The sequence below is a fragment of the Siphateles boraxobius genome, unplaced genomic scaffold (genome assembly GCF_051911475.1).
Source record: "Siphateles boraxobius isolate OS27281-9 unplaced genomic scaffold, OSU_SipBor_1 119, whole genome shotgun sequence".
NCBI lineage: Eukaryota > Metazoa > Chordata > Actinopteri > Cypriniformes > Leuciscidae > Siphateles > Siphateles boraxobius.
This window is the reverse complement of record NW_027508721.1, coordinates 1,110,529-1,135,458: the sequence shown is the minus strand read 5'-3', so window position 1 is coordinate 1,135,458 and position 24,930 is coordinate 1,110,529. Positions and strand designations below refer to the sequence as shown.

General features: G+C 38.8%; 1 protein-coding gene across 4 annotated transcripts; it reads right to left on the bottom strand.

Annotated features, from left to right (window-relative positions):
• Positions 1 to 7: 7 nt before the first annotated feature.
• Positions 8 to 24,544, bottom strand: lcorl (ligand dependent nuclear receptor corepressor-like). Of its 4 annotated transcripts, none has more exons than XM_077203411.1 (8): positions 24,390 to 24,544; positions 20,733 to 20,798; positions 19,394 to 19,473; positions 18,986 to 19,115; positions 14,975 to 15,178; positions 14,672 to 14,744; positions 4,799 to 9,219; positions 8 to 1,845 (listed from the first exon to the last, which is right to left on the bottom strand). In XM_077203411.1, the coding sequence occupies exons 1-8, from the start codon at positions 24,484 to 24,486 to the stop codon at positions 1,832 to 1,834; spliced, it is 5,085 nt and encodes a 1,694-aa protein (XP_077059526.1). In that variant the 5' UTR covers positions 24,487 to 24,544; the 3' UTR covers positions 8 to 1,831. The 4 variants fall into 4 exon arrangements, with proteins under 4 accessions (XP_077059526.1, XP_077059535.1, XP_077059544.1 ...); XM_077203420.1 differs by having other exon boundaries at positions 14,672 to 14,741; positions 24,390 to 24,511; XM_077203429.1 differs by lacking the exons at positions 8 to 1,845; positions 4,799 to 9,219 and adding an exon at positions 9,518 to 13,961 and having other exon boundaries at positions 24,390 to 24,530.
• Between the last annotated feature and the right edge of the window lie 386 nt (positions 24,545 to 24,930).

Genomic DNA, 24,930 nt, shown 5'->3' with positions numbered 1-24,930 from the left:
CAAAATCTGTTTGCAAGAGATTTATTGTTCTAGTGATTGAGACGTCGTCTTTAAAGGCAAGTATAAAAACACAAAGAGAAAATACAATGCGTGTATGTTTATGTACAACAGCTAGCACCAGGTAACAAGTTTACAGTGGCCAAAACTTTTAAATGGCATATCTGAATATTGTAAGACCATACAGAAGGCCTCCTGACAATCCCCATTACAAGCTCCTACTCCAGCATATGGTTGGCATAGGTATAGAGATATAATGCATCATTTTAACTCTGTTGTCTGCACTTTTGCCAAAAGTTTTGAATGACTCCATTAGTTTGAATGGTTGAGGCTCTAAAGTAGTTGATGGATGGAGTGTCTTAATTCAGCAGTTTCAGAAGAAATGCCTCTAGCTGACAAGTATCTATGGATTAAATCTTGTAGCTTGAAATGGACATCTAGTTAATGCTATATGTAAAAAACCTTTATCAAAGTACAAATCAAATTATCCATCTAAACATCTAAAGTGGTCTCAGTGTAGCACTGACTAAACTTATTGCAGAAATGCTAGCCAGTCTTGTTACAGGGAGCCTAAATGAAGTCTGACTGAAGTTGACTGTCAACAAAACCTAAAACCACACAGTAGGGCAACATCAACCTTTTACATACGCAAGGGGGGACTGCAGGCTGCTAACAAACAGATGTAAAGAGCTACCAAACAAAGTATTTAAATAACTAAACATACAGGCTATATAACCAGTTAAACGGTTTTTGGTTGGGGCTTAAATTAATGACATGGTTACAACAATGGGTAATCAGTTTAGGCTGCTACTGTGCCTTACCAGTAGATTTCAGTAGAGGTAGGTGTCACATGCTGCTATAGATCACAAATTAAGTTGTTTTTTTTTGTACACATTTTATATTCAAGAAATGGTATGTGGAGCGTTGCCTCTGGGTAATCTTAAAAGCTTTTAATTTAAAAGAAAGAAAAACAGAATCTTTATATATTCTTCAGAGTAAAACATTGCACCAAAAATACACTGTACATTATAACAATGGTTGTCAAAAATAAGACTACAAAATGGGTTGCAGTTGGGATTTGGTAGTGCAACGAACATAAACCTGGATGTAAATTAATGCTTAAATGATTTTCCACAACAATGTAAATTCACAGAAGTTGTAAGAAATGTTTCCATAAATACAGGGTAAAAGGACACTACATACACTTTGAGAATAAAATAAGTGTAAAAGAAGTACTATCACTTTGAAATTTCAGAATGCACCAAGTACAAGTTTTGAGTGGGCCGTTTTTGTCAAGTTTACTGAATAACGGCACATAAGACTCAATCGGAAAAACATTTCAAACTTTAAAATATCTACATTGTTAAAAAACAAATATTTTTTTTGTTAAGTATCCCTGTTATAATACACAAGATTGCAAATGTCAAGAAATGTGAAATTAACTGATCTCCTCCAGAATTACATAAGTAAGCCTTAAATTTTAACTCTGCTATGAGACTCCAAAATCATGGGTTGAGCCAATCAACATACTCCCCATTTAACATTTGATACTCCATGCAACTAGAAGACATTTACTTCTCTAAGTCTGCACCAAAAGTAAAATTCAAACGAGATTTAAAAAGAAAAATAATTTCAAAAGATTTCAAATTAGAAACATAAAAACAAAATAATATTAAATAGTGCAACAAGTGTCTTAAAGTTTTTTTTTTTCTTTGCTACATGATGCTTGCCGAGGTTGCGTGTCATAATGCTTTGTGATACTCATCCAGACCACTGTTGAAAGGCACCTTATGTTAGAGCTCAAGAAAATGTCTTGCACAAAACGTGTCCCAAGTTATTTCAATGACCCTGTGAAGCACAAATTGGAGACATTGAGAGTTGAGTTCCTATAGCCTATCAAACATTTACATTTACATTTATTCATTTAGCTGACGCTTTTATCCAAAGCGACTTACAATTGCTATTATGTCAGAGGTCGCACGCCTCTGGAGCAACTAGGGGTTGAGTGTCTTGCTCAGGGACACATTGGTGTCTGACAGTGGATTCGAACCCGGGTCTCTCACACCAAAGGCATGTGTCTTATCCACTGCGCCATCACCACCACAAACAAATTTTATGCCAGAATGCAGACAGGAGCCTTTGTTCAACATGTAGTCCGAACATATTTGACGTGGTGTTGCACTGGTTTACTAAATCTCAGTATACGAATGAGTTATTCAGTTACAGCTGTAATAGAAATTATTCAAACCCCATTGCAAATAAGGTGTATTGGCATAACAGCAAAAGGGTGTTATACTAAGTACTAAAGATGCTTGCCATGGAGGTGTTGAATAACTTTGAGACTGCAGAAGTCATTAAAAGTTGCATTTTGAATTTGGGGAAACCACTTGAAACATTTGTATTTGAGCTATTTCAGTTACTTTTGTTTGATGTGTTCAATGCAAACAGCTAAAAGTCTGTACATTTTGCCAATAAACCTGATTTGCAATGGGGGTTGAATAATTTCAATTACAACTGTAATTATGAATTAGAATGATGCTCTTCAAACTTGCTCTGCCATGATGCTCAAATCTAACGCCTGTTTCACACATACTCCATATGCGGTGCGTATTTCTTTCCGTACCCATGTCAACAGGTTACTGTACGTTCACACCGCCGCCAACTTACCGGCGGAAGCTACCGGAAGTCATTAATTTTCAATGGAAGCTGGCTTCTCTCAGCTGCAAGAAGCGTCAAATCCATCGGCGTCGCGTTTTGAGCGTCAATCGGAAAGTTGAAAGTAGCTCAACCTTATGGTAATGAGCTATGACGCGGTTCAGTGGCAAAACGGCAGCAACCAATCGGAATATAGACGTCCTTCGTGCTGGCCGATTCCAAAGAAAAATACGATGTAAACTTTCGTTCCTACCAAAACATTAGTTCAGAGAAAATGGAGGAGAAGCTAATCATCACCGTTGCTGGGTTTCCTATCATTTATGATATGAAGTTGTTTGCATATAGATAACGGTCCTGGAGGGTCATGAACCCAAAATCTGAGAGTCTGACGTCTTCTCCGCAAATACAATACAGCAGCACCAAACACAACAACTTCACGATGATCCATAATGATTCAGTGATACACATTTGAGGATGAGCGCAACTTTTATTGGAAATATTTACGAACACTCGTTTTAAGCGGGAATGCAATTCATTTGCTCACTGTAACACTGATGTGACCAATTGCACTTGATGCAAATAATAATAATAATAATAATTATTCTTTTTTTTCCCCGACCAAATGTGACCAAAACGGTTTTAAAAATGCTGTCATTATAAAAGGTTTCTAGTGTCAATGTATTGCTTGTTTTATCTGTTTACATCTCATGTTGTGACACTTCTCTTCTCTCGAACATAGAATGCTGCTACGTCAGAGTGGCCAAAGCGTCAACAAGCTACCCCGTGCTTTATGACAAGCAGCCTTGACAGGGCGGCCAGAGCTTCTTTGCCGCTCAAGTCGGCGGCGGTGTGTACGTAGTTACGGTGCTGGTCCACTTGTCCGACACGACTGTCGCTTGGTGTCGCGAAGCCTCACCCACATTTGTATGTTGATGGGCGTTCCTCTGTTTACCGCTATGGGCCTGATTTTAACTGAGCGGGAAATGTTGCGTATTAGAACAGAGGACCTGCGAGACACTCCCCCCGTCTCCATATGCTCTACTTCTATTGGATAGTCATGTCGCGTTCAACGGAATTCATTTGCATAAAGATGGGCATCGGCCAGCTTTTTGACGCGCAGTATTTCTCCAAATGAAGCGCCGCCTTCCCGGAATGCTTTGCGGGCGCGTGAAAGTCGCTTGACGTCACCCATAGGAATAAAGCGGAGTGCGGGACGACAAGTGTCACACGGACAAGTGGATCAGCACCGTTAGAGGTTTCACACTGCACACGGATGTGGTGCTTATACAGCAGTGCAGAGATCGTTTCCACACAGAGTCTATTTTTGCTGTACTGCACGTGCAGAATTAAAGTGACAGCAAATGGTTCGTGGTCAGAATGAACACAGATTTACATGAAATTATAGTAATCTCACCATAAATGCATTTAATTAAATTATACTACTATTTTTCACAGTCATTTTCTTTTTAACTTTAAGCCCGGGGTAATTAGAGCAAGGAAAACTAAACAGTACCTCAACAACGCGACATAATGCATGTACTCGTCTCTTCGTGGAGGTGGAAAAACAAGTTATTTGTGACCAACAATATTTCTTGTAAAAAAAGATTTAAATGCAAAAGAAAAGGTATGAGAGAGCTGTTTTTGTCAATTGTGTTTTAATTTAAGATGTTTAAGATGTTAACATAAGTAGGCCTACATGTTTAAATGTGTTGCCACTTGCTTGAACAATTAATATATAAATCTGTATAGAAGTAATGCCTTGAATTATAGGTTTTTTTAAGTGTATTAAGTTTAAACGTGAATGCATCTGTGAAAGCGTGTAGACCTATAACTACTGTGTAAAAATAGAATCACAATGCTGAAACTTTTTTATATTATTTTATAAAAGTCGCTGATAATAAAAATATTGATTTGAAATAAAAAAAGAGAATAAATGAGTTTGTGGTACAGCCGTAGATCAGTTGTGCACTGCAAACGCAGCATATGTGAAAGCACAATAGCGCGTGCTGCTCCTGTGCCGCATAGGCACTGCACACAGAGTATGTGTGAAACAGGCGTAAGTCTGTGCAGCTACAACACACCATTGTTTGAGTACTTGCATAAAGTATGCTTCAGGAGTAAAGAGAAATAATGCTTAAAGACTTACCGAGCACAAAGTCACACCACCTTGCTCCCAGAACACCCCTGCTGCTCCTTGATTGTCTGAGCATTTTTGTTGGGGGAGATAGATTTGTGCTGCAACTTTTCCTTTTGCCTCTTTTTCTTCCTCCCTTGCTCTGGCTTTTCAGGGTTGAGGGCAGCTGCACTGGAGAGTTGAGTGTATCTTCCACCATAACATCTTCATTCTCCTCTTGATCCGAGACATCATAGAGCTTTACTGTGCAAATGTTACAGTCCTCAGTCGTTGACTTTGTGTTTGGGGAGTTGATCTTTTTCAGAAACACCCTGCACTCCTTTAAAGACTCTGGACTCCAAGCTTTGGAGCAGATTCTGTTCTGCTTTGAAATTTTGGCAATCCCAATCATTTTCTGAGGAGTTCTGACAAGAAGCTTTAATGCATTTTGAACTTTCATGACTGGTCTTGATGTTTTGTCTACCAAGTTAGGCATTTCTTTCAATAATTCTACAGTCTTAGCACCTGAAGTCATTGTCCTCATCTGCTCACGAAATACTTTTTGTGCCATATCATCTAATGTTATCCTGGGCCTGGTTTTAAACTTTAGCCTTGCTCTAAGCAGAGTTGTTCTGTAGACAACCCATGCGCCACTAGATCTAGACATTTGCTGCCTAACGTCATGCCTCAGTTTAAGTGATGTGTGAAAAAGCTTTCTCTTGACTTTTGACCTCATTGATTTGGACAGCAATTTTTGTGCTTGTTTGTGCATTGATGGACTCTTTGGGACAACAGTAGCAAATTTTTTGACATGTTTTCTGAGCCGCTCTGCTTGTGGACTTGGGCAAACATTAACTTTGCAATTAGGTCTGCTGAGGTTGTAATGAAAGACGTCCTTGGGATTTCTTGCAGTGGCCTTCTTTACAATTGCAAGGGACTGAGTTTCTGTGGACTGCATAAACCAGGTACAGAGCTTCTCCATATTATAGTTTTTCTCAAAAAGCATTTTAATGGCAGAAGCAGACTCCTTAGCAGAACCATTAAGCTTCTCACAAGTTTTTGGTTTAGGGTCAGTTTTAATCTCTCCTGACTTGGCCTCAAGGACATCTGATACCCATGTATTGGATATCAGTCTGATCCTCCTAGCTAACTCTTCATTTAAGGTCTCAGGGGATGCTGAGGTGGGCCACCACCTGAAACCCTCATTTGATGAGAAAATGGAGTCCACTGAAACTGTGGAAAAACGACTGGCACAACTGACATTCTTGGTCTTTATGGAAAGTGCATTGTCTGTGGGCTCCTCTTGTCTTTTCTTTGAATGCTGGCTGGCCTCACAGCTAGCCTTATTCAACAGTAGTTTCCGTGACCTGCGAACCAATGCACAGGATCTGGCAGTAGCGACAGAATGGAGTAAATGAATGGAGGGTTTCCGCTCTCTAACAGAATGTCTCACTGGTATGAGCTGCCCTCTGGTATTCCGATTATTTTCTTTCGGTGGATCCACTCTATCCTTGTGAATGACAGTAGGAATGCTGATTTTCTTCTGCTCTTTGGAAGGATGAAATTCAACAAGAAGAGTCCTTCTGAGCAGATGTGAATCTTTTGCGTCCCTTTTCATGTGTATCTTTCTTTGTCTTGGTGATCCTGTGGTGACGGTTACAGAGATCCCAGAAATTTTGACTTTGGGAGGTCTTCCTGGTTTTCTTGACACCGCTGTATCACTCAGTCTTTGACATTTTATGTTGCTGCTAGAATGGACACATTTCCTGTCTTCAATAGGCATAACAAAATGCAGATCTTTATGATGATCTTTGGTCATTTGATCACTACTTGTCTTTCCAGAACATTTACATTTACTGTACATGCCTCCATTACTTACTTCATAAACGTGTTGCTGTGCTGGGAAATTACCCAAATCTTCAGAAACTACTCTCCTTGCCCTTCTTGATCTTCCATACACTATAGTGATTTTTAGATTTTTGTTTCCATCATCCTTACAAGACATTTCTGTCGTTCTATGATTCAATGCATTGCAATGGGTTGCGTTACCTGTTGAAAAACTTAAGTCTGTTGGTTTGGATTTTGGAGGTCTACCAATGGGACGTTTCACAGACTTAACAATATGTGGTCCTATTTTTTTGGGGCGCCCAGGGCGCCTTTTTACTGGAATTGTATCATGTACAGTTGGTAGTGTTTCTTGGTTTTCACCTTCGTTGTTTGAACAACTGGGCAATAATGCATCAAGTGAAACCACTTTTGGTGAAGTGCACTTGTTCCCACCACACTCAACAGTTCTCTCCGGTGCAGATCCAAGGACTGAATCCTGCAAATGTTCATCTATGGCACTGCCTGCCCATGAGGATTCCACACATGGATCAAACATCTCTCGATGTGAATTTGAGCCAGAGGCAGCTGCTTTGAGTGTATATTTTACACCATCTTTACCCGCCACAGAGGAGACAAACATGAGCTTTATCGGACTATCATATTTCAGTCCAGACGGGCTTGCTTTAGCCTGTTGTGCACACTCAGTGGTAGTCAAGTTAGACATAGTTTCAGTAGGACTGTGTGAGTCAGTGTTTAGACTGTTGGTTCTAAGGCGTTTAGATCTTTTTGATGGTGAGGTGGAATTCTGGCATGGTTTCCTTTTTCTTGCACTCTCTTTATCAGGATTCCTTACATTATTTTTGTGCTCAAAGAGTGGCTCATTTTTAGGTAAAATCGCATATTTCTGTGAAGCCATGTTCTGTGGCACAACACAATCTTCTTGTTTATCCACAGTTTCAAATGGCTGATAGTCACATTTATCACTTGGCCAGGCAATTTCTTCTGTGAAGCCAAGTGCTGTTGAGGTACTGTCTTTAGGGGAATGCTTGGTGAATATACTCTCTGAAAAACAGGCGGCAAAATACATCTTTCGTGGCTCAGTGACATAGGAAGAGAAACGCTGTGGTGGTACAATATTTCGTCTGGACCTTCCAACTTGAACTCCAAGATTGTTCTCTCCATGGATTTTTGCTTTCACCTTCTGGTCACTATCGGTTGTTTGTAATTGCACCGTTTTATCTGAAGGAAGTGGTTCCTCAAGGCATAAATGTTGGGGTTGAGCTTCTTGGATCTCTTGATTATTTGGTGTCTTTTCACTTTGTGGATGCATTGTCAGATTTTCTATGGCATCTTTTACAGGCTCTGTGTAAACTCTGTCCAACTTTCTGCATGTGATCTGCAAAGGTTTAACAGTTTTTAAGCAGCCATCTCTCTCAAAGCCTATATTCCTCTTAAAATATGATGGACTAAGTCTGGCCAGATCTCTTTTGATTTGTAGGCTTTGTCTTCTTGATGATGGAAGGTCAGGTGACTTGCTCATGGCAACTAAAGTTTCCAATCGCTTACGGGAACGTGTCTGGGGGGATTGCTGTTCTGTGGCCACATGCTGTTGCAAAAGCTCATTAAGGTTGTAATCTTTGTCACTACTGTTGTGTAACACAGTTGTTATAATCTCAGTCAAATGAGAGTCATCTCTTGTCTCTGAGATTTGACTAGCATGGGTAAGAATATTTTGTTCCTTCTCTGAGGGTTGGATACTCTTGAGCTTTTCAGTGACTCTATCCATTAGATCTCCTATAAAAGATCCACACTGGTGGTCACTCTCTTTCTCTGCTTGTGTATGCAATGTTAAAACCTCTTTGCAGCATTCATCAGGAGATCCAACACGTAGAGGAGTGTTAGAGTGCAAAGCAGTATCTTCATCCTCGGTTCTGTGAGGTAGGAGAGAAGGAGGTGCCATGTTCAGGGCCTTGCAGTCCTGAATGTGCAAGACACTGGACTTGACAGCTATTTTATAGTCCAGGTCCACAGGTTTTGGTGAGAGTGGTGGAGGGGAGGGGCTCCGGCTTCCTTTGCATCTATTTTGAAAGTTACAATCACCTTGGGGGATGATTAGGGCACCACTTGTATGAGAAATGTAGGTATGATCACGATGCTGCCATGAGGGTAGTTTTGAGTGACTACAACAAACAGTGGTGTTAGAACAGATGACTTGGCCAACACATGCCATGGATGTATTTTGGCAGGAATGGTCATTAATGTTCCTTATACAGATGGAAAGAGGAGAAAATGCACATGTTGGAAGCCTACTAGCTGTTCTGCAACAAATGTCAGCAGTTACTGAGCAGTCACTTAATGAAAGTGTTGGGGCTTCATTAAGCATTTTTTTATCAGCATGGCAGCAAAGCAATCCGGCCTTAAACTTTCGACTTTGAGCATCCCGGATAGTTAAAGAGATGTTGTAATCTTCCTGCACATCCTTTAAAATGTGATAGAGTAGCAGTCTATGATGGGAACAAAGCAAAGACAGGACCTTCTCCAACACAGTGACTCTCCAGACCTCTGGAGCTTTAGGATAATCTTCCTTCCCCAGCCTGGACTGGTCTTCCACACTTGGTCCTAAGGAACTACATAAATAAATTAGGTTAAGTTATTACTCAATCACTGAAATGATTTTTATGAATGAGACCTGAGCTAACCCTCTCACCTTGTTTAACTCTGTTGTGATGATTAATATATTTCGATTGGTTTAAAGGAATGATAAAATCCTATCATAAATATATATTGCATAATTATAAAGCTGGCATAGCTGTATTTAAAATCTTGTTAAAGACAACACATAACATTGCATTGTAAGGGTGTTATATCTATACATGCAGAATTACAAATGTGTAAAAGCCACAGAAAAAAATTACTAGAAAGTTGTACATGGAAAACATTTTTTATTGGTATTTCGAAGGCAAAGGATGGCGATTGTAGTAACGCTTACACTCAGGAAAACTATGTATATAGACAATTACTTTAATCAAACCTGAATAATTTTCTTTCCTAATAAATCAATGTGTCTCCTGACAAATCCAATTACAAACCAACAACATTTGCAGGCAATATGTTGTCTTTTGAAAGAAAAATACAACTACCCCAAAAGGTATTATAGATAAGGGATGGAGAAAAAGAATAGAGAATGTTTGAAAAATTTTTATAAATTTTTTTTTCTTTAATGTAGGATATTTAAAAACCTATTGGAGTAATATGTCTTCAGTATTCCATCTTATTACAATCAATTCAATTCTCGCTTTGATCAGCCTTATCCTAATCCTGAAATGTTAAAATATAGACCACACCAAATATAAATATTTCAGACACAAATAAATGCTTAAAAGGACCTGTTTTTCCCCCATTTTAAGTTGATCAAAAAGTCATAACGATTAAATGTATATTAACCTGCCTGGGGTAAAAACAAAACGTTGAGTAAATTACAGGACAAGGGACTAAATTATGCATGCAAGTGCAGTAAAGCATTTCACATATCAATGTGCAAGAGCATCAAAGTGCTTCAATACAAAACACAATTCTTCAACCCAAAACACAATGTTTAAACTTCATATTCTGATTACATCAAAGAAATAACACACAATACAATTATATATTAGAATTAGAGGGAATATTAAAAAAAATCAAATCTTAGTGCAGCAGATATATGCATAAATAACTGATTGCAAAATTATTAATATCCTGAACCCGTTATGAATATGAAATTACACGTATTTAGAAAGGCCTAAACCGGTGATATTGATCCATGTAATGATCCATCTCTAAATTTCGAGGGGGAGAGGGGGGAAAATAAATATTTAAATGTATATTTTGTCTTTCTGATGAATAACCTCTGCTGAACATGCTGTCCCCATAGTATGGGAGAAAACAAATTGGCTTTGGATGAACCATATTTGGCTCTATAACAGAATCCTAAGGGCCCTTATTTTGATATAAAATAACCGTTCTAACACAATCATGCTGGTTTCTTTTAGGATTGTTGTTACCCTGAGAATACTAATGTAATGTTTTTGAACAAATAATACAGGACACTAATAGGATGTTAGAACAGCAATGTGAAATAATTGGGACCAACATTCTCCATTGGGAGCCTAAAAGTATCCCAGATAATGAAAATATGAGACTGCAGCCACTGACAATACATGTATATGATTTAAAGGAATCTGTATGATATTAACACTTACATGACCAGCCGTTACATTAAAAGTAAAAACTGTGCCAGTAACATATCTATCCCCGAGAAATAGAACAGAAAAATTTAACAGTTACATTGGTAACGGTATATAAATCCCCAAAACAGATTTTATATACGATCCACAAAAGTATATAAATACGTGTATTTTTTTTAAAGATTTATGTAAAACAAATGTAAAAACTACTGGCCTACAGAATAACTGAGTCGTAGCTGTAAGAGCAGGCACTGTGTTAATTTTAAGAGCCCGTGAAAAACATTCAGGGTTGTTTGATAAATGCTTCTAAATCAGAGGTAAATTTAAGGATATATCAGTAAATCAGTTTTTTTGTTGTTTCTTTTGGGGTGGAGGGGAATTTAACTTCAAAGAACAAGAGGTAAACCACTTACAGAACACTCAACACAACGATAAACACATTAACATTGCATATGGAAATTTCCAAAGCTACAATCACAAAATTCACATGCTTCAGCTACACTTCGCAAAGCACTACAAGTATACTTGTGAATAGGATATCAGAACTATGCTAAAAAGATGCCATTGAAGGTCAGTATATGGCCATATCCTTCATCGCCGGTATCCAACAATAACCTGTATCACAAGTATGTGTGCATCTTTTGTAAAGTGCAACTGAATCTTATATTCCAATTATACAAGCTTCTAAACTCATTAAAAAAACAGGTCCATGCTATAAATAAGGACTCAGTTAAATTACCAGTATCATAAAGTGAAACAGTTGAATAATAGGTCATTAAAAGCTATAGTAATCATTAGCATGAGAGAAAAAAAAACACACAAAGCAAGAGCAGCACAACTATAAAACTGGACCTATAAACAAAGCTTTTCAGAGTAGCACTTGGATCAGCCTTTCGATTTCTGTCCCATGAGAAGTCCATCATGGAATATGGACAAGGAAAAATTCTGATCGAAGTTCAGCAGCACCCTACTCTGAACTACTTTGTTCATGGCGTGTGTAAGTGGAGTGGCAAAATGACCCTGAACTGTTTTGGTTACAGCAGACAGATAATGCTAGGATGTCTCTAGTGTAAGGAAAAACACAAGATTATAGAGTATAATTCAAAACAGCATAGAGAATATGGAGTGAGGATTTCAGTAGCTCTGATTACTGAAAAAAAAAATTATTCTATTATTCAGGGTTAAACAAACATTCAGTGAGACTGTCCATCAAGGGTTTTTTTTTCCTGTGCACCATTCTGACATGCATTGCGTTGCATTTCCAACTTACCCCGTACAATTTACTGAGCAGATATGTAGGGGAAAATGGAAAGGGGCAAGACATATATATAATGTTGTGTGTATAGAATTCTAAGCATTTAAACTTATAAATAAACAAAATAACAAAATCACTATCAGTGCAGGATGTGGGAAGTCTCATCCACAAGAAGCCTGAGATGGTCCAAGCTTTCACTCCAAAGATCTGGCAACAGTCCTGATTAATGTACTTCATTAATACTTCATGAAACTGATATAATTACCTCTTTTATACAACAAAACGTACCATAAGTATTAAGTCCAAAAATATTTACATAGTGTTGTTCCTTTGCTGGAGTGGAAACTTGTACCTATATCTACCCATTGCATATATGGCTAGACATCTCCCATTGGTGAGTTAAATGAGATGTTAGTCATGCTGTCACCAGATTTGCCACACAGACACCATAAAATACTGTTGATAGACGTAAAATGAAATGACCAGTCGCTACAAAGACTAATCGGTGTGAAAGCTGCATACAACAATCATTAAGCTGAGATTAGCTTATGTATTAACAAAACCTGAATATTTCTTAGTTTTAAAACAGTAATTAACTTAAATTCAACAGTGCTTTACAATATTTTAAATATATATTCATAGAGATATCCACAGTGAAAACCCTGAATAGATTTTTTTAAAGGCATGTTTTGTGACTTGATAAAATGTACCATTTAACCTGTGGTTGAGGATTCAAGTGTATCTTTCAAGTCTGAATGAGGTCCTGACTGCATGTTGAGGTTAAAAAAAAAACACCTTCTGTTGGCTGTAGTTTAAGCGATGTTTTAGTTAAAACCATCTCTAGGAAATAGTTGAGGTTTTGGTTTTGAGTTAAGACTGTTTGTAGGCAGTAGATGAGGCATTGGTTGTTGTCCCTGACTTTCCAGAGCCTGAGGTTGGCGCTTCAACAAGGCGGAGCTTCTTTTTTGGTGGGGTCTTGAGCATGCCTGTTCGCTCTTTGACTTTGTACTCAAGGGTGCTGTGTGGAACCCCATAGACACCCTGGGCTTTTGACACGCTCATCTTCCCACTAATCACCATGGCTATGGCCTCCTCCAGGATATCGTGGTCATACTGCCGATAACGGCCCCGCTTTTTCCGTGGCTGCTTGTCTCGACGGTCATCATCTCCAGTGTCAACCATACTTCCAGTGACACTACCGGAAACACTCCCATTCTTTATGTTCAGACACAATGGTGGCACGTCACCCTGGAGTAGACGTGACTCAAGGCCTGAGTGGCTTTCGACCAAGCCCTGTTTAGGGAGAATGGTCTTCAGCTTGTGGAAAGCAGTGGAGCCATCAGAGCCTTTGTTGGCCTGGTACACAGCATCCACCAGGCCAGCCAGATCCAGCTGGGCTTTGGGCTGAGCACTAAAGCGTACCTGAGGGATTCGGATGTGCACAGCTGCCCCAATGGCAGGACTCTGAGGAGATGTCGCTGGCTCGGTGCTGGCGAGAGACCCGCCATTCTGCTCTCGTAGCTGTGAGACCATCCTCTGCAAGGTTAAGTGGTGAAGGTATGACGAGGCAGTCACAGCTGCAGGGAATTTCAGCTCAGTGTGCTCTGGAGACGTAAATTTACATTTTGTTACTTCGGATTGCTCTGACTGCGAGCGAGCCCATGCTGCTACCTTCTGCAGGATGAGTCGAGTGTCGTTGGTAGGCCAAACCGACTCTGTCTTAAGCGATAAGGCCTCTGTCTGGAGCTGTAAGGTTTTCTGAGGTATCCCGTATAGTATGGCTGCTTTGTGAATGTCCAGTGATCCAGAACGAATATCTTTCAAGGCTTTAGAGAGCAAACCCTCTGCAAACTCAGAGCTGCGATCCAAATAGTCCGCTCTGATTGGTCTCCTAAGGGGAGGTGGGTGGGAGGATGAGAAACGAACGGGTGAGCTGACCAATGACAGGACGCACTCAGGGTCCACTCCTTTACTGCCTTGTCTTTTGGTAACATCACTCGCTTCTCAATTGTCTGTATAACACAAAGCCTTTGTAAACACTTTGTTTTTGGCCTTAGGTTGCAAACGATACTTCTTGGAAGGACAGTCTCGTCAATTGTGTGGAGAAAGACAAGCGTCTATGGGAATACTTCCAGTATCTTTGCAATGCAGATGCATTTTGTAAGACTCAGGTATTTACATCTCACGTGAAAATACTGCATAAATCAACGAATAGATAAATAAACAAATAAATACAGGCGGCACAAAGGAACAAGTAATGCCCCTGACTGCTGGCAAACGTGACGTTACCTTCCAACAAGTTAGAAAAGAGTCAACCCTTTGGCAGTGCAACAAAACAACCACTAAATTATACATTAAAAACATCAAATGTATGAGGAATAAAATTTGTTCACACAAAATGATCAGATAGGATACAAAGGATACAAATGAAACAAAGACTCAAAAAATATTTTTTGAAAATGAAAAAAAAAATTTACTGGGTCGATTTGACCAGTTAAAAGACCATTTCGGAACCAACATTGTCTTTGGCTTTGTTAGGAAAAGGACAAACAGTCAAACACATCACTTGGTAAACAAAACAGGAAAAGGAGAAGTACTCACCCTGAAACTTTACTTTGAGTGGTTTCATTTTCTGAAGATGTGTTTTTCTTAGAGAGGTCAAGTACTCCATCTACTATGAGAAGTAATCCATGAAAAATAGCAATTAATACATTTTGAGAACACATGCACAAAATCATCAAATATTTGCACACTCTGTAAATTCTTATCTACTATTGCAGAGCTACGAACTCTTGAATTTGTATGAACATGGCAGTTTGCTGGTCTCGAAGTGAAAACAGTTGTGATTTAAATTACACCAGTATTTGATTACACAAGTAATGAGGATTCATTTTTGGTGCTTACCTTGCAAGGCCTGAGAATCTCGGCTGACGGTGAGGTCCAAGGGCCCATCAGTATCTGGATGTTTAGGGAGAAGCTCATTGTTGTCACTCAGGCCCTCATGAGCCTGGCTTTTACATGCATACTCTAAGGCAAACCGCTGAATCATCTTGCGCATCAACTCTTGTGCTGCCAATGGTATACTGGAATCGCAGATCTGAGGGAATTCTGGGAAATTGATAACCACAGGACTAGTTGAAGATCTCATGCACTTGCAAAACATGTTCCTCATGTAAAAACATCAAAACTACCTTCACTACATATTTGTCTTAAAACATAACATTAAAAGATTTGAAAATCATGGTGCAAAAAAGTAGGGTTGCGGCGGTGAGGAAATTTTCCCACCGGTTAATCGACGTGTGACAACACCGGTAATACTTTATTTTATACGTATACTTTCACTTTCGAAATAAGCGTCAATTGGCAATTCAGCGTCAATTGCTTGAATGGACAAAAAAAAAAAAACTCGCTGATAATAAAACTTTTATTTATAGACAGAACTTTTATTAGCATAACGAACGAATAAAAATAACCCCATGCATAGGCTGAAAAAAGTGAAAATCGGAAAACTGGGCCCAAACAAATAAGAACCATAAAACATTTATTAACGAATAAGAAAAGAAAATAGGCCTAAATAATTTACACAAAGTTTAAATAAGATAAAACCAAATAAATAAGACCCCATTTACACCTGGTATTAAAATGCGATCTGTATCCAGATAAGTTATCCAGATAATAAAAACCGCAAGTTAATGCAAGGTGTAAATACGTTGTGATCGGATTGTGATCGGATCTGCCTGACCACATCTGGAGGTAGTCTGGCTGCATTGTGTTCGGATCTTTACTAGGTGTAAACGCAATCTGGTTGTTGAAACCACATATGTATATTTTACTCCTCCCAAAAATGCTAAAAAAAATAAACGTGTGAGAGTGTTATATAGGCTATTTCATGTCAGATATGACGACGCTACTGCAACACGCATTACCGCAGATGAGCAGCTGAGCGTCTATTCATCAAGCCAACGTGCAAACATCGCAAATAAAAGTGAAAGTAAGTCACAGACACAGATGCTTAACACACAATCATCTTCAAGTAAAAAAACAAAATTATCTTACCAGGGCTGTTGCCACTTTTTCTTATTGCTGTCTTTGATTTTGAAATGAGCTGATGATCAATAAAATGCCGCTCACCTCTGTTGCTTTCGGTGGCGTGCAATCCATTAAATCATAGCGCGGGAGTTGAAGTCGGATTTATATCCGTTTTGCAAAAACACATTTATGTGGCCAGGTGTAAATGGAATCGGTAAGATCAGAACACTTATTATCCGGATAACTTATCTGGATACAGATCTCATTTTAATACCAGGTGTAAATGGGGTCTAAGAGACGAATATAAAATCTCCACACGTGCTAAATGGAATTTGACTCCTGATGCTTGCTGATCATGACTGGCTCTTGGCACGCACTGCGCAGTTCAGTTTTTAATTATAATGTATGCTCTCTTATGAACTAAATAATTGATAATTATTATTTTTAATTAATTCAAATAAATATTTTAGCAAAAACGAATACTTTAAAAAAGTCAAGACATCGCGGTGTCACGGTGGGAAAGTGATGTCACCGGTGATGGCGCTTAAAACCGGTAACACCGTCAACACCGTCTATCGCGGCAAGCCTACAAAAAAGTACGAACTCTTCAAACGTCAGAGGTTTTGCGTTCCAGCACATGCAGAGACTGAGTATGTGTGGAGCAGTGTTTACTGTGAACGGAGCTGAGGTACTTTTAACACAATCTGCACGCATGTAAATAATTAAAGGTTCGTGCTTCTCTGTGGGGAAAAAAAAAAAACGGCGCATATTTTTAACTGATTCGCAGCCTTTGTGATTTCATGATAGGCCACATGGGGTGGTGATGGCGCAATGGATAAGACACATGCCTTTGGTGCGAGAGACTCGGGTTCGAATCCACTGTGAGACACCAATGTGTCCCTGAGCAAGACACTTAACCCCTAGTTGCTCCAGAAGCGTGCGGCCTCTGACATATATAGCAATTGTAAGTCGCTTTGGATAAATGCGTCAGCTAAATTAATAAATGTAAAAATTAATAAATGTAAATGTATTTTAACAGCGTTGTTCAATAAAACCCATATATGATTACTTTGATACTCTATTTGAACAAATAATTATTGCTTGTTATTATATATTTAGGTAACACTTTACAATAAGGTTCATTAGTTTACATTAGTTCATGTATTAACTAGGGGTGTAAATATTAATCGATTCGTAAATTATACAGCCGACGATTCGATGCATCGATGCGTCCGCAAGAGTATCGATTAATGTGTTTGTTTTGCCGCCTGTCTATTTTCAGCATTCACTCTGACATATACGTACAAACGATTGTTGTTATGCACTGGGCTAGCGTTGGTTAGTCACCGAACTAAACTGCCAGTGTGAAAGCAACCTCAGACGGTGAATTCCTAGCTAGCGTGCACAAAAGGCTACTTCAGTTGGCTTACTTGAAAAGTCTAGGGTGCTTTCACACCCGCAGGTTTAGTTAGGAACGGAACGGGGCCCGGTTCGCATGAAAAATTGCTAATGTGAACGCTGTCATGCGGACCCGGGTGCGCACTGGCGTACCAAAGCCGAGACTGCCTGGAGGAGGTGCGCTGAGTTCGGTTGCACTCGAACCGTGCTGCGGTTCGCGTGAATGTGAAAGCATCACGGACTCGGGTGCGTACTTGTTCAGGAAGTAAAGTGACCTGCGCATGCTTTTTAGCTGATTATGATGTATTTAGTTAAATAAAAATGTAAGGGATGATAGTGTTGATAATTTACCCTGGATAAGAGCGAGAGTGAGTCTGCAGTGTATTAGCAAACACATTGCGCGTGGACTCAGGGCAACAAATTAATGGAAATCCACTGTCTCCTGTGTTTGCAATCAGCAAAAAGCCAAATGTGAGACACAGTAAACCGATGTTGTTCACTCAGCTGTGCATAATAGCACTAAATAAAAAAAATAAAATAAAAATATATATATATTGACCCGCGTTCTGTTTTCTATCATGTGCCGTGCATGTTTACGCACTAGGATTCAATAGAATCAAGTTTTGTACTGTATCATGCAGTAACTGTTATATTTGCTGTTCTATTTGCAGTGCATTGAACACAACATACACATTATGTGAATAGAATACTGTTTCTGTATTCTCAATAAAAGGCCAATTATAAACATTTTTGTTGATTTATTCGAAACTTAATAGATATCATGTAAAAATATCTAGTATTGAATCGTATCGAATATAATCGTATCGCAAGGAATTCTGAAGTATCGAAAAAAAATCGAATCGTTGGCTTAAGATATCGGAATAGTATCGCCATGAAGGCTCCGATTTACACCCCTAGTATTAACCAACATGAACTAACAATGAACAATGAATTTGCAACTGACCTAACATGAACAAAAAATGAAACTAACATTAACAAAGATTAATAAATACACAGCACATTAATGTTAACAAATACAACCTTTGATTTTAATAATGTATTAGTAAATGTTGAAATGAATATTAACTAAGATTAATAAATGCTGTAGAAGTATTGTTCATTCTTAGTATGTTAACTACGGTAGTTAACTTATGAACCATATTGTAAAGTTACCTATTAGTATTTTTAAGTCATTTTAAAGGCTGTTGTTCACTTGGATATATTTTTATTAACACAATTTTTTCTATCCGATTAATTGATGGAATAATCAGTAGAATACTCGATTACTAAAATAATCGATAGCTACAGCCCTTATCATGTTGTTTGCTAATGCTAAGGCTAGCGATGCACCCTTGTGCTTCTCCCCGTCACAGTTCACGTGTATAGATATATCATTACCCTCATGTTGAAGACAATTGTACAGTATGTAATAGGTGTCAAAATTATTTTGCTCTGTATGGATAATGGAAATAAAAATGTATTTCTCACCCTTCTTTCGAAATACAGAATGGAGGAATCGGTCTGCTTGGCACTGGAGTTTATCAGAGGTGGACAGGCCCTGAGGTGGGGGGGTTTCAGCAGTAGGTGGCGACCCGGGCACGGCCACAGCAGGATGGTCCTATGTAAAAAAAAAAAGTGCAAAAAAAGACTAGAGTTGCTGACACCTGTCACATTGATCCCAAAGTGTTGATTATAGTCTCACAGGCTTGAGTTGTGATCCATTAGAATTAATTACACTGTATGTGCTTCAACTTGTTTAACCATATATAATAAAGATTAAGACTGCATTAACAAAACCCCAAAACAACAACTCTGTAAACACAAAAAAAACCTATTCATTCTATACAAATGTCAAAACAAGCTTTTTCTTGCCAGCTAACATTTTACTGAACTTACATTCAGTTTCTCTAGCTGCAGCTTGCAAAAGGAGCAGTTTGCATCCATGGACCAATCATCCACAGCCTCTGGTTCACACTCTGAGGAAGAATCGGATGAATAACTGTCAGTAGCTGTTTCCATCCACCAATTTTTATGTGCATTTTGGGATATTGCATTAAAAATAAAAACACCAGATGGAAATTTCTAATGCACATAAAAAAAGTATGCACTCAACTGAGGCAGATACATATTTGATCTGATAAGACGACGTACACAAAACGCAAACATACACATTTTTCACAAAAGTAAATTTATAAGCACTTAAGTGATGGTCATATTCCCTTTATTCAATGTAAAGACTAGCTTCTGAGGTTTAAAATGACACCTATTTTGTGGTCGGTTAAAGGGATAGTTCACCCAAAAATTAAAATTCTGTCATTAATTACTGATACGGAAGAGAAGAAATTGTTGAATAAAGCCGTTATTTTGTTTTTTTGCCGAAAAAAAAAAAGCATGTTCGTTGCTTCATAAAATAAAGGTTGAACCACTGTAGTCACATGGACAATTTAACGATGCCTTTCCTACCTTTCTGGGCCTTCAAAGTGTTAATAAAATAGCTGTCAATGGAGCCCCACGAGCCATCGGATTTCATCAAAAATATCTTAATTTGCATTCCGAAGATGAACGAAGGTCTTACGGGTTTGGAACGACATGAGGGTGAGTAATTAATGACAGAATTTTCATTTTTGGGTGAACTATCCCTTTAAGCAAGTGGTTAAGTAACGTGATAACTTGGTTATCTTAACTTACAACTACTATTTTTATCACAGATATTTTGCGCCAATTTCCCAGGAATTTTGTTCTCTTGAACACATGGGATGGAAATGGTGCTTTATTCACAATTTTTTATGTGGTATTCCAATTTTGAGCATAAGTTGAATTCACAACTTTGGATGGAAACATAGCTAGGTGTCAATCAGTTATAAAGCTCAACACTGAGATTATGAGAGAAAGGAAGATTTTTCTAAGATAGAGAACAGATCATTAGGCAGTTGTGGCATACTGGTTATAGAGTCAGACTGGTAACCCAAAGGTTGTGGGTTCGATTCAATACCAGCAGGAAATGACTGAGGTGCCCTTGAGCAAGGCGCGTAATCCCCAATCGCCATATCAAAAATGGCTCCACACTACTCCGGGTGGGTGTTTGTGTGTCCACGGTTTGCATTGTGTGTGTTATTGTTCACTGCTACTTACTTGAATAGGTTAAATGCAAAGGACAAATATGGGTTACCATACTTGGCCTTCACGTCATGTCACTTTCACTAGATAAATATTATCAAACAAACACAAAACTCACCATCAAATATATTGAGGTCTTGCTGCAGCCTTGGTCCATATATTCCCTCCAGTATACTTTCAAACCCTGCAAACAAACACAATACCTTTATATATGTATATATATATATAATCTTATCTGTATGAAATAACAGAGTAAAAAGTGCTCTAGAAAAACACATTATCATAAACCGACACAGATGTCACAACCTGTCTGCCAGCAAATCCTGTCTAATGTCTTTTTTTTTCAGAATACTTTTTCACATCTTCAAATGTAAGTTGTTTTTTTATTTATAACATTGGCTAATATATGAATTGATTTTAAATGTAATATATTATTCTATCAAACGCCCTAACAGCAAAAGCCAAATACTGACTGCACACAAAAGCACTAACTGCAAGACATAAGTACATGCCTACGTAATACAAAATGTCTGGTGTTTCTAATGCTATGATAAAAGGATATAATATTATTGTTTATTTATATAAAGTTGGAAATCGCTCATAGTTGCAGCTCTGTTGCACATACTGTTAGCCATTGTCTGTACCACTGATGCCCTTCACTGCAGCTACATTTACATTGTCAACATTTAAAAAAAAAGCGCACCCAAGAATGTCACATTCTGCAAAAACTTTGATGTTGCGTAACTTAAAAATAAAAAAGCATTAGATCCACAATTGCAATGTTTTATGCTGTAAGAAGACCCTACTAGACATGTTTCATGAACTATTAACAACTTTCAATTAACCTAACATGAAAAATAGCTCATGTTAAACCCCATCAAATGTCTGCATTTGACCTTAACATTCTCGACTGTATACAGCACTTTAAAACCGTACAACTTACAATCTGTAAAACTGGCATTCTATGGATCAATTCTACTCTACTCCAGTAAAAACGTCTTTATTTTAAATTCGATTATTTTAATTAGCACAAAGGTAATGTCCACATTTTGCTCGCAACCCTGTTACAACACGATTAGAGTATATTAGCTACAAAAACGACTGCAAATGTATTTGATGGCAAATTATTATTGCAGATTACTATTATATATATGCATTTTCTTATTTGTGGAAAATACCGTTTACAGTATCAAATGCATGGCAATGGTTTCACATCATCGGAGGTTAACGTTATAGTGATCAGTTTATGCAGCAAACAGTCATGTGAACGTGTGGATTTACGCTGACCACCCAGGGGCGCAGATGGCACTAGGGACAGGGGGGACATGACCCCCCCAGATTCATAGTGACCCGATCCGTCCCCCGCCCTCACTATCCCTACGAAAGGCGACAAAAATCGGTAAAACAGAGGATTAACCAGTGTTTTCGCTATGTACAATAGCCAAAGTAGTGTCCCGGCCCGCCGCTGCTTCAGAATCGGGTCGGGGCAGACGCGGACTGACACACAATAATAATCTACACCGGTCACCATTACTTTGTTTGTACCCATGTTCTCACAACACGCTGTTCTGTTGTCAATAAACACACGATGCCATCATGCCACCGACGTTTACACTCTCTCTTCTGGGTGTGTGCTACGACTCCTGAGTGACGTCGCCGGCGTCCTATGAGGAGCTGGTAGCTGCCTCAATCGTGCCTGTAGGGGCGGACCGGTAACCATAGTGATCATATACAATCTATGACTGAGCTGAGTCATTGATTTTCTGAACTGAAAAAAATCGACTGTATAAATGCCACATAAAGGCAATGAAGAGACAAAAAACAATCACCTCATTTTTTCAAAAACCAAACAATATAAGTATCCTATGCCTAATGACTTTCCCAGATGTGGCAGATTAGATTTGTTAAGGGGAATAGCTAGTCTGACAATAATGGCAAGAAGGCTTTTGCACTTAGTAAACACAGCAAAATGTGGAGACCATAACTATGCATTTAGGTGAGTGGACAGAGACAAATAATGAATGAACACAAAAAGAATGGTTGGATAAATCAAACAATTTATCGTCGTCAGGAAATAATGTTTTATCTTATTTAACCCATTGTACTGTATAAATTGACTGAGGTATGTTCACTGTCGTGTAAGCCACTATAAAAATAATTATAATAAGTAAATTTGTGTGGTGCAAGGTTTATGCAAACAACAAATAAAGGCCTACATAAACATTTGACATCCTCTTATAGCAGGAAATCATGTTTTTTCTATTGTATGGACTGGAGCAACGGAGGATATAGATTCTTAAATTATGGGCTATGAAAAACATTTCTTAATTTGTCATACATCATTTGAAAGATATTTCTAATCTATAAATTGCAACAAACTTGTAATTAACACTTAAATTTAAAATTGAGTTATTCTTAGACATTTTTGAAATAGTAGTTTTAGCCATTAATTCTCAGGAATATGTTGTATTTCACATTGTTGTGAAATTCTATAGAGGTATAGAGGGTTAACTGAAATTATAAGATTTAAAATGTTGTCCTCCTGGCCTGCAGGCGATTTCTGATGACAGTAAGGCAGGCCCTAGTCCAGAGGTCTTCAATCCTGCTCCTGGAGGGCCACAGTTTAGTTCCAACCTGCTTCAGCACACCTGCCTTTGTATATTCAAGCGATCCTGAAGAGCTTGATGAGCTGTGTGTTTCAGGTGTGTTTGATTAGGGTTGGAACTAAACCCTGCAGGACAGTGGCCCTCCACGAGCAGGATTGAAGACCTCTGCCCTAGTCAGGCAAGTGAGGATCTGCAGGAGGGCAGCCACAAAAAATACTTTGCTGAAGACATGAAGTTTTTGTGGGTGATTGGCATACTAGTCAAATAATAGTATGATCATGCATTGCTAGTGGTGATCAGGTAGGCCTTTGTTTACCTTTGTTCATTGTTGTTTATCCATGATTTCAAATAAGAATCCCCCAATGGCTTTTTAGTGCAAATCATTAGCCCAAATTACGCAAAGTAACTACTTGAGCACTAGTTAAAGCCCAAATTACGCAAAATAACGAATTTAGTTTAAATCATTTGCTGACAGCTTGGTCCCCCCCAGTTAAAAAATCCTATCTGCGCCACTGTGACCACCGTAAACTCGGCCAAACATGTGTCAACACCTGTTTTCCCCATTTTTAAAAGAGTAAATTAGGAATCTATTCACCTACAAACTTTCAAAACATCACAAATGCACAGCAAACGTTCAATATTTCATAAAAGACAAACAATCTCTGATGGTTTTTGCACTACTTTTAGACATATCATCAACAATGAAGGGGCAATGGGGAAATTACCATATAATTCACCAGAGAGACATTCAAAAGCGGACCGTACTGATTTCTATTAATATAATACAATTACACCGTCATTTGTATATCGGTATTCGGTGCAGAAGAGGGTCAGTGAGTGCAAAGCTAACTCGGTTATCGAGGAATCAAGAAGTAGGGACAAAGAAAATGGAGCCGGTGTTGGCCGTTTTTTTCTGTTAGCTACAAAAGCTACCCAGGGCTCGCGCGGACGACGACTCTAAGCTAATGATATTTTTGAACTTGACACACACGCTCGCTTAGCAACTCCATGAGCTAACAGTAACAGCGGCTGTGGGAGGGAGCTCCGCGAGACCCAAGCAAGAAAGAACTCGAGCGCGAGACTGCGCGAATGGTTGCCCGAGAATGATACGTACGCTTATGGAACCACACAAATATGTCTTTTCCGAGTACGAGGTGTTTTGATCTTACCGACACAGTGGATGAGTTTGTGTCGCCACGAGTCGAGTTCCCGCCGGAATCCTTTTCTTTCGACCGTGCATTTGGAGCTCCGGCACTGGGTCGCCATTCTGTCCGTCCACCTTCCCCCCGGCTCTGAGTGTGACGTCACCGCACGTCATCGATATGACGGTTCCGATTGATTGACACGTGTCAAAATAGGCAAGGGGCGGGGCTTAGCGATGTAAACAACCTTCCTTCCCCCCTGCCCAGTATGTGCATTTATTCAGGAAATTGCTAGATAAATACCCACTGTGTTTGTCCAGTGTTTAATTACTACTTTCTCTTTTATTAGTAGGCCTACAAAAATGCTTTAAAGCTAAGGTGACATGTTTGCACCTGTCATCTAATTAACTTGTGTAACATTACTTGTAACAACCCTGCAAGCAATATCCTTCACTGTCTAGGCTAACTATAGACCCGATATAGTCCGGCTATGAGTAGCTAACCTCTAGCTAAAACAACCTTGAACTTGGTTAGGCTACATGTCATTTTGCCAAAATAACTTGCGATA

Coding starts and splice junctions, on each gene's coding strand:
- lcorl (XM_077203411.1), bottom strand. CDS start 24,486: ATGGCGACCCAGTGCCGGAGCTCCAAATGCACGGTCGAAAGAAAAGGA. Junction 19,116..19,393: donor TGCAGCTAGAGAAACTGAAT/GTAAGTTCAGTA, acceptor TTTTTTACATAG/GACCATCCTGCTGTGGCCGT. Junction 15,179..18,985: donor TTCTGTATTTCGAAAGAAGG/GTGAGAAATACA, acceptor TCAATTTCCCAG/AATTCCCTCAGATCTGCGAT.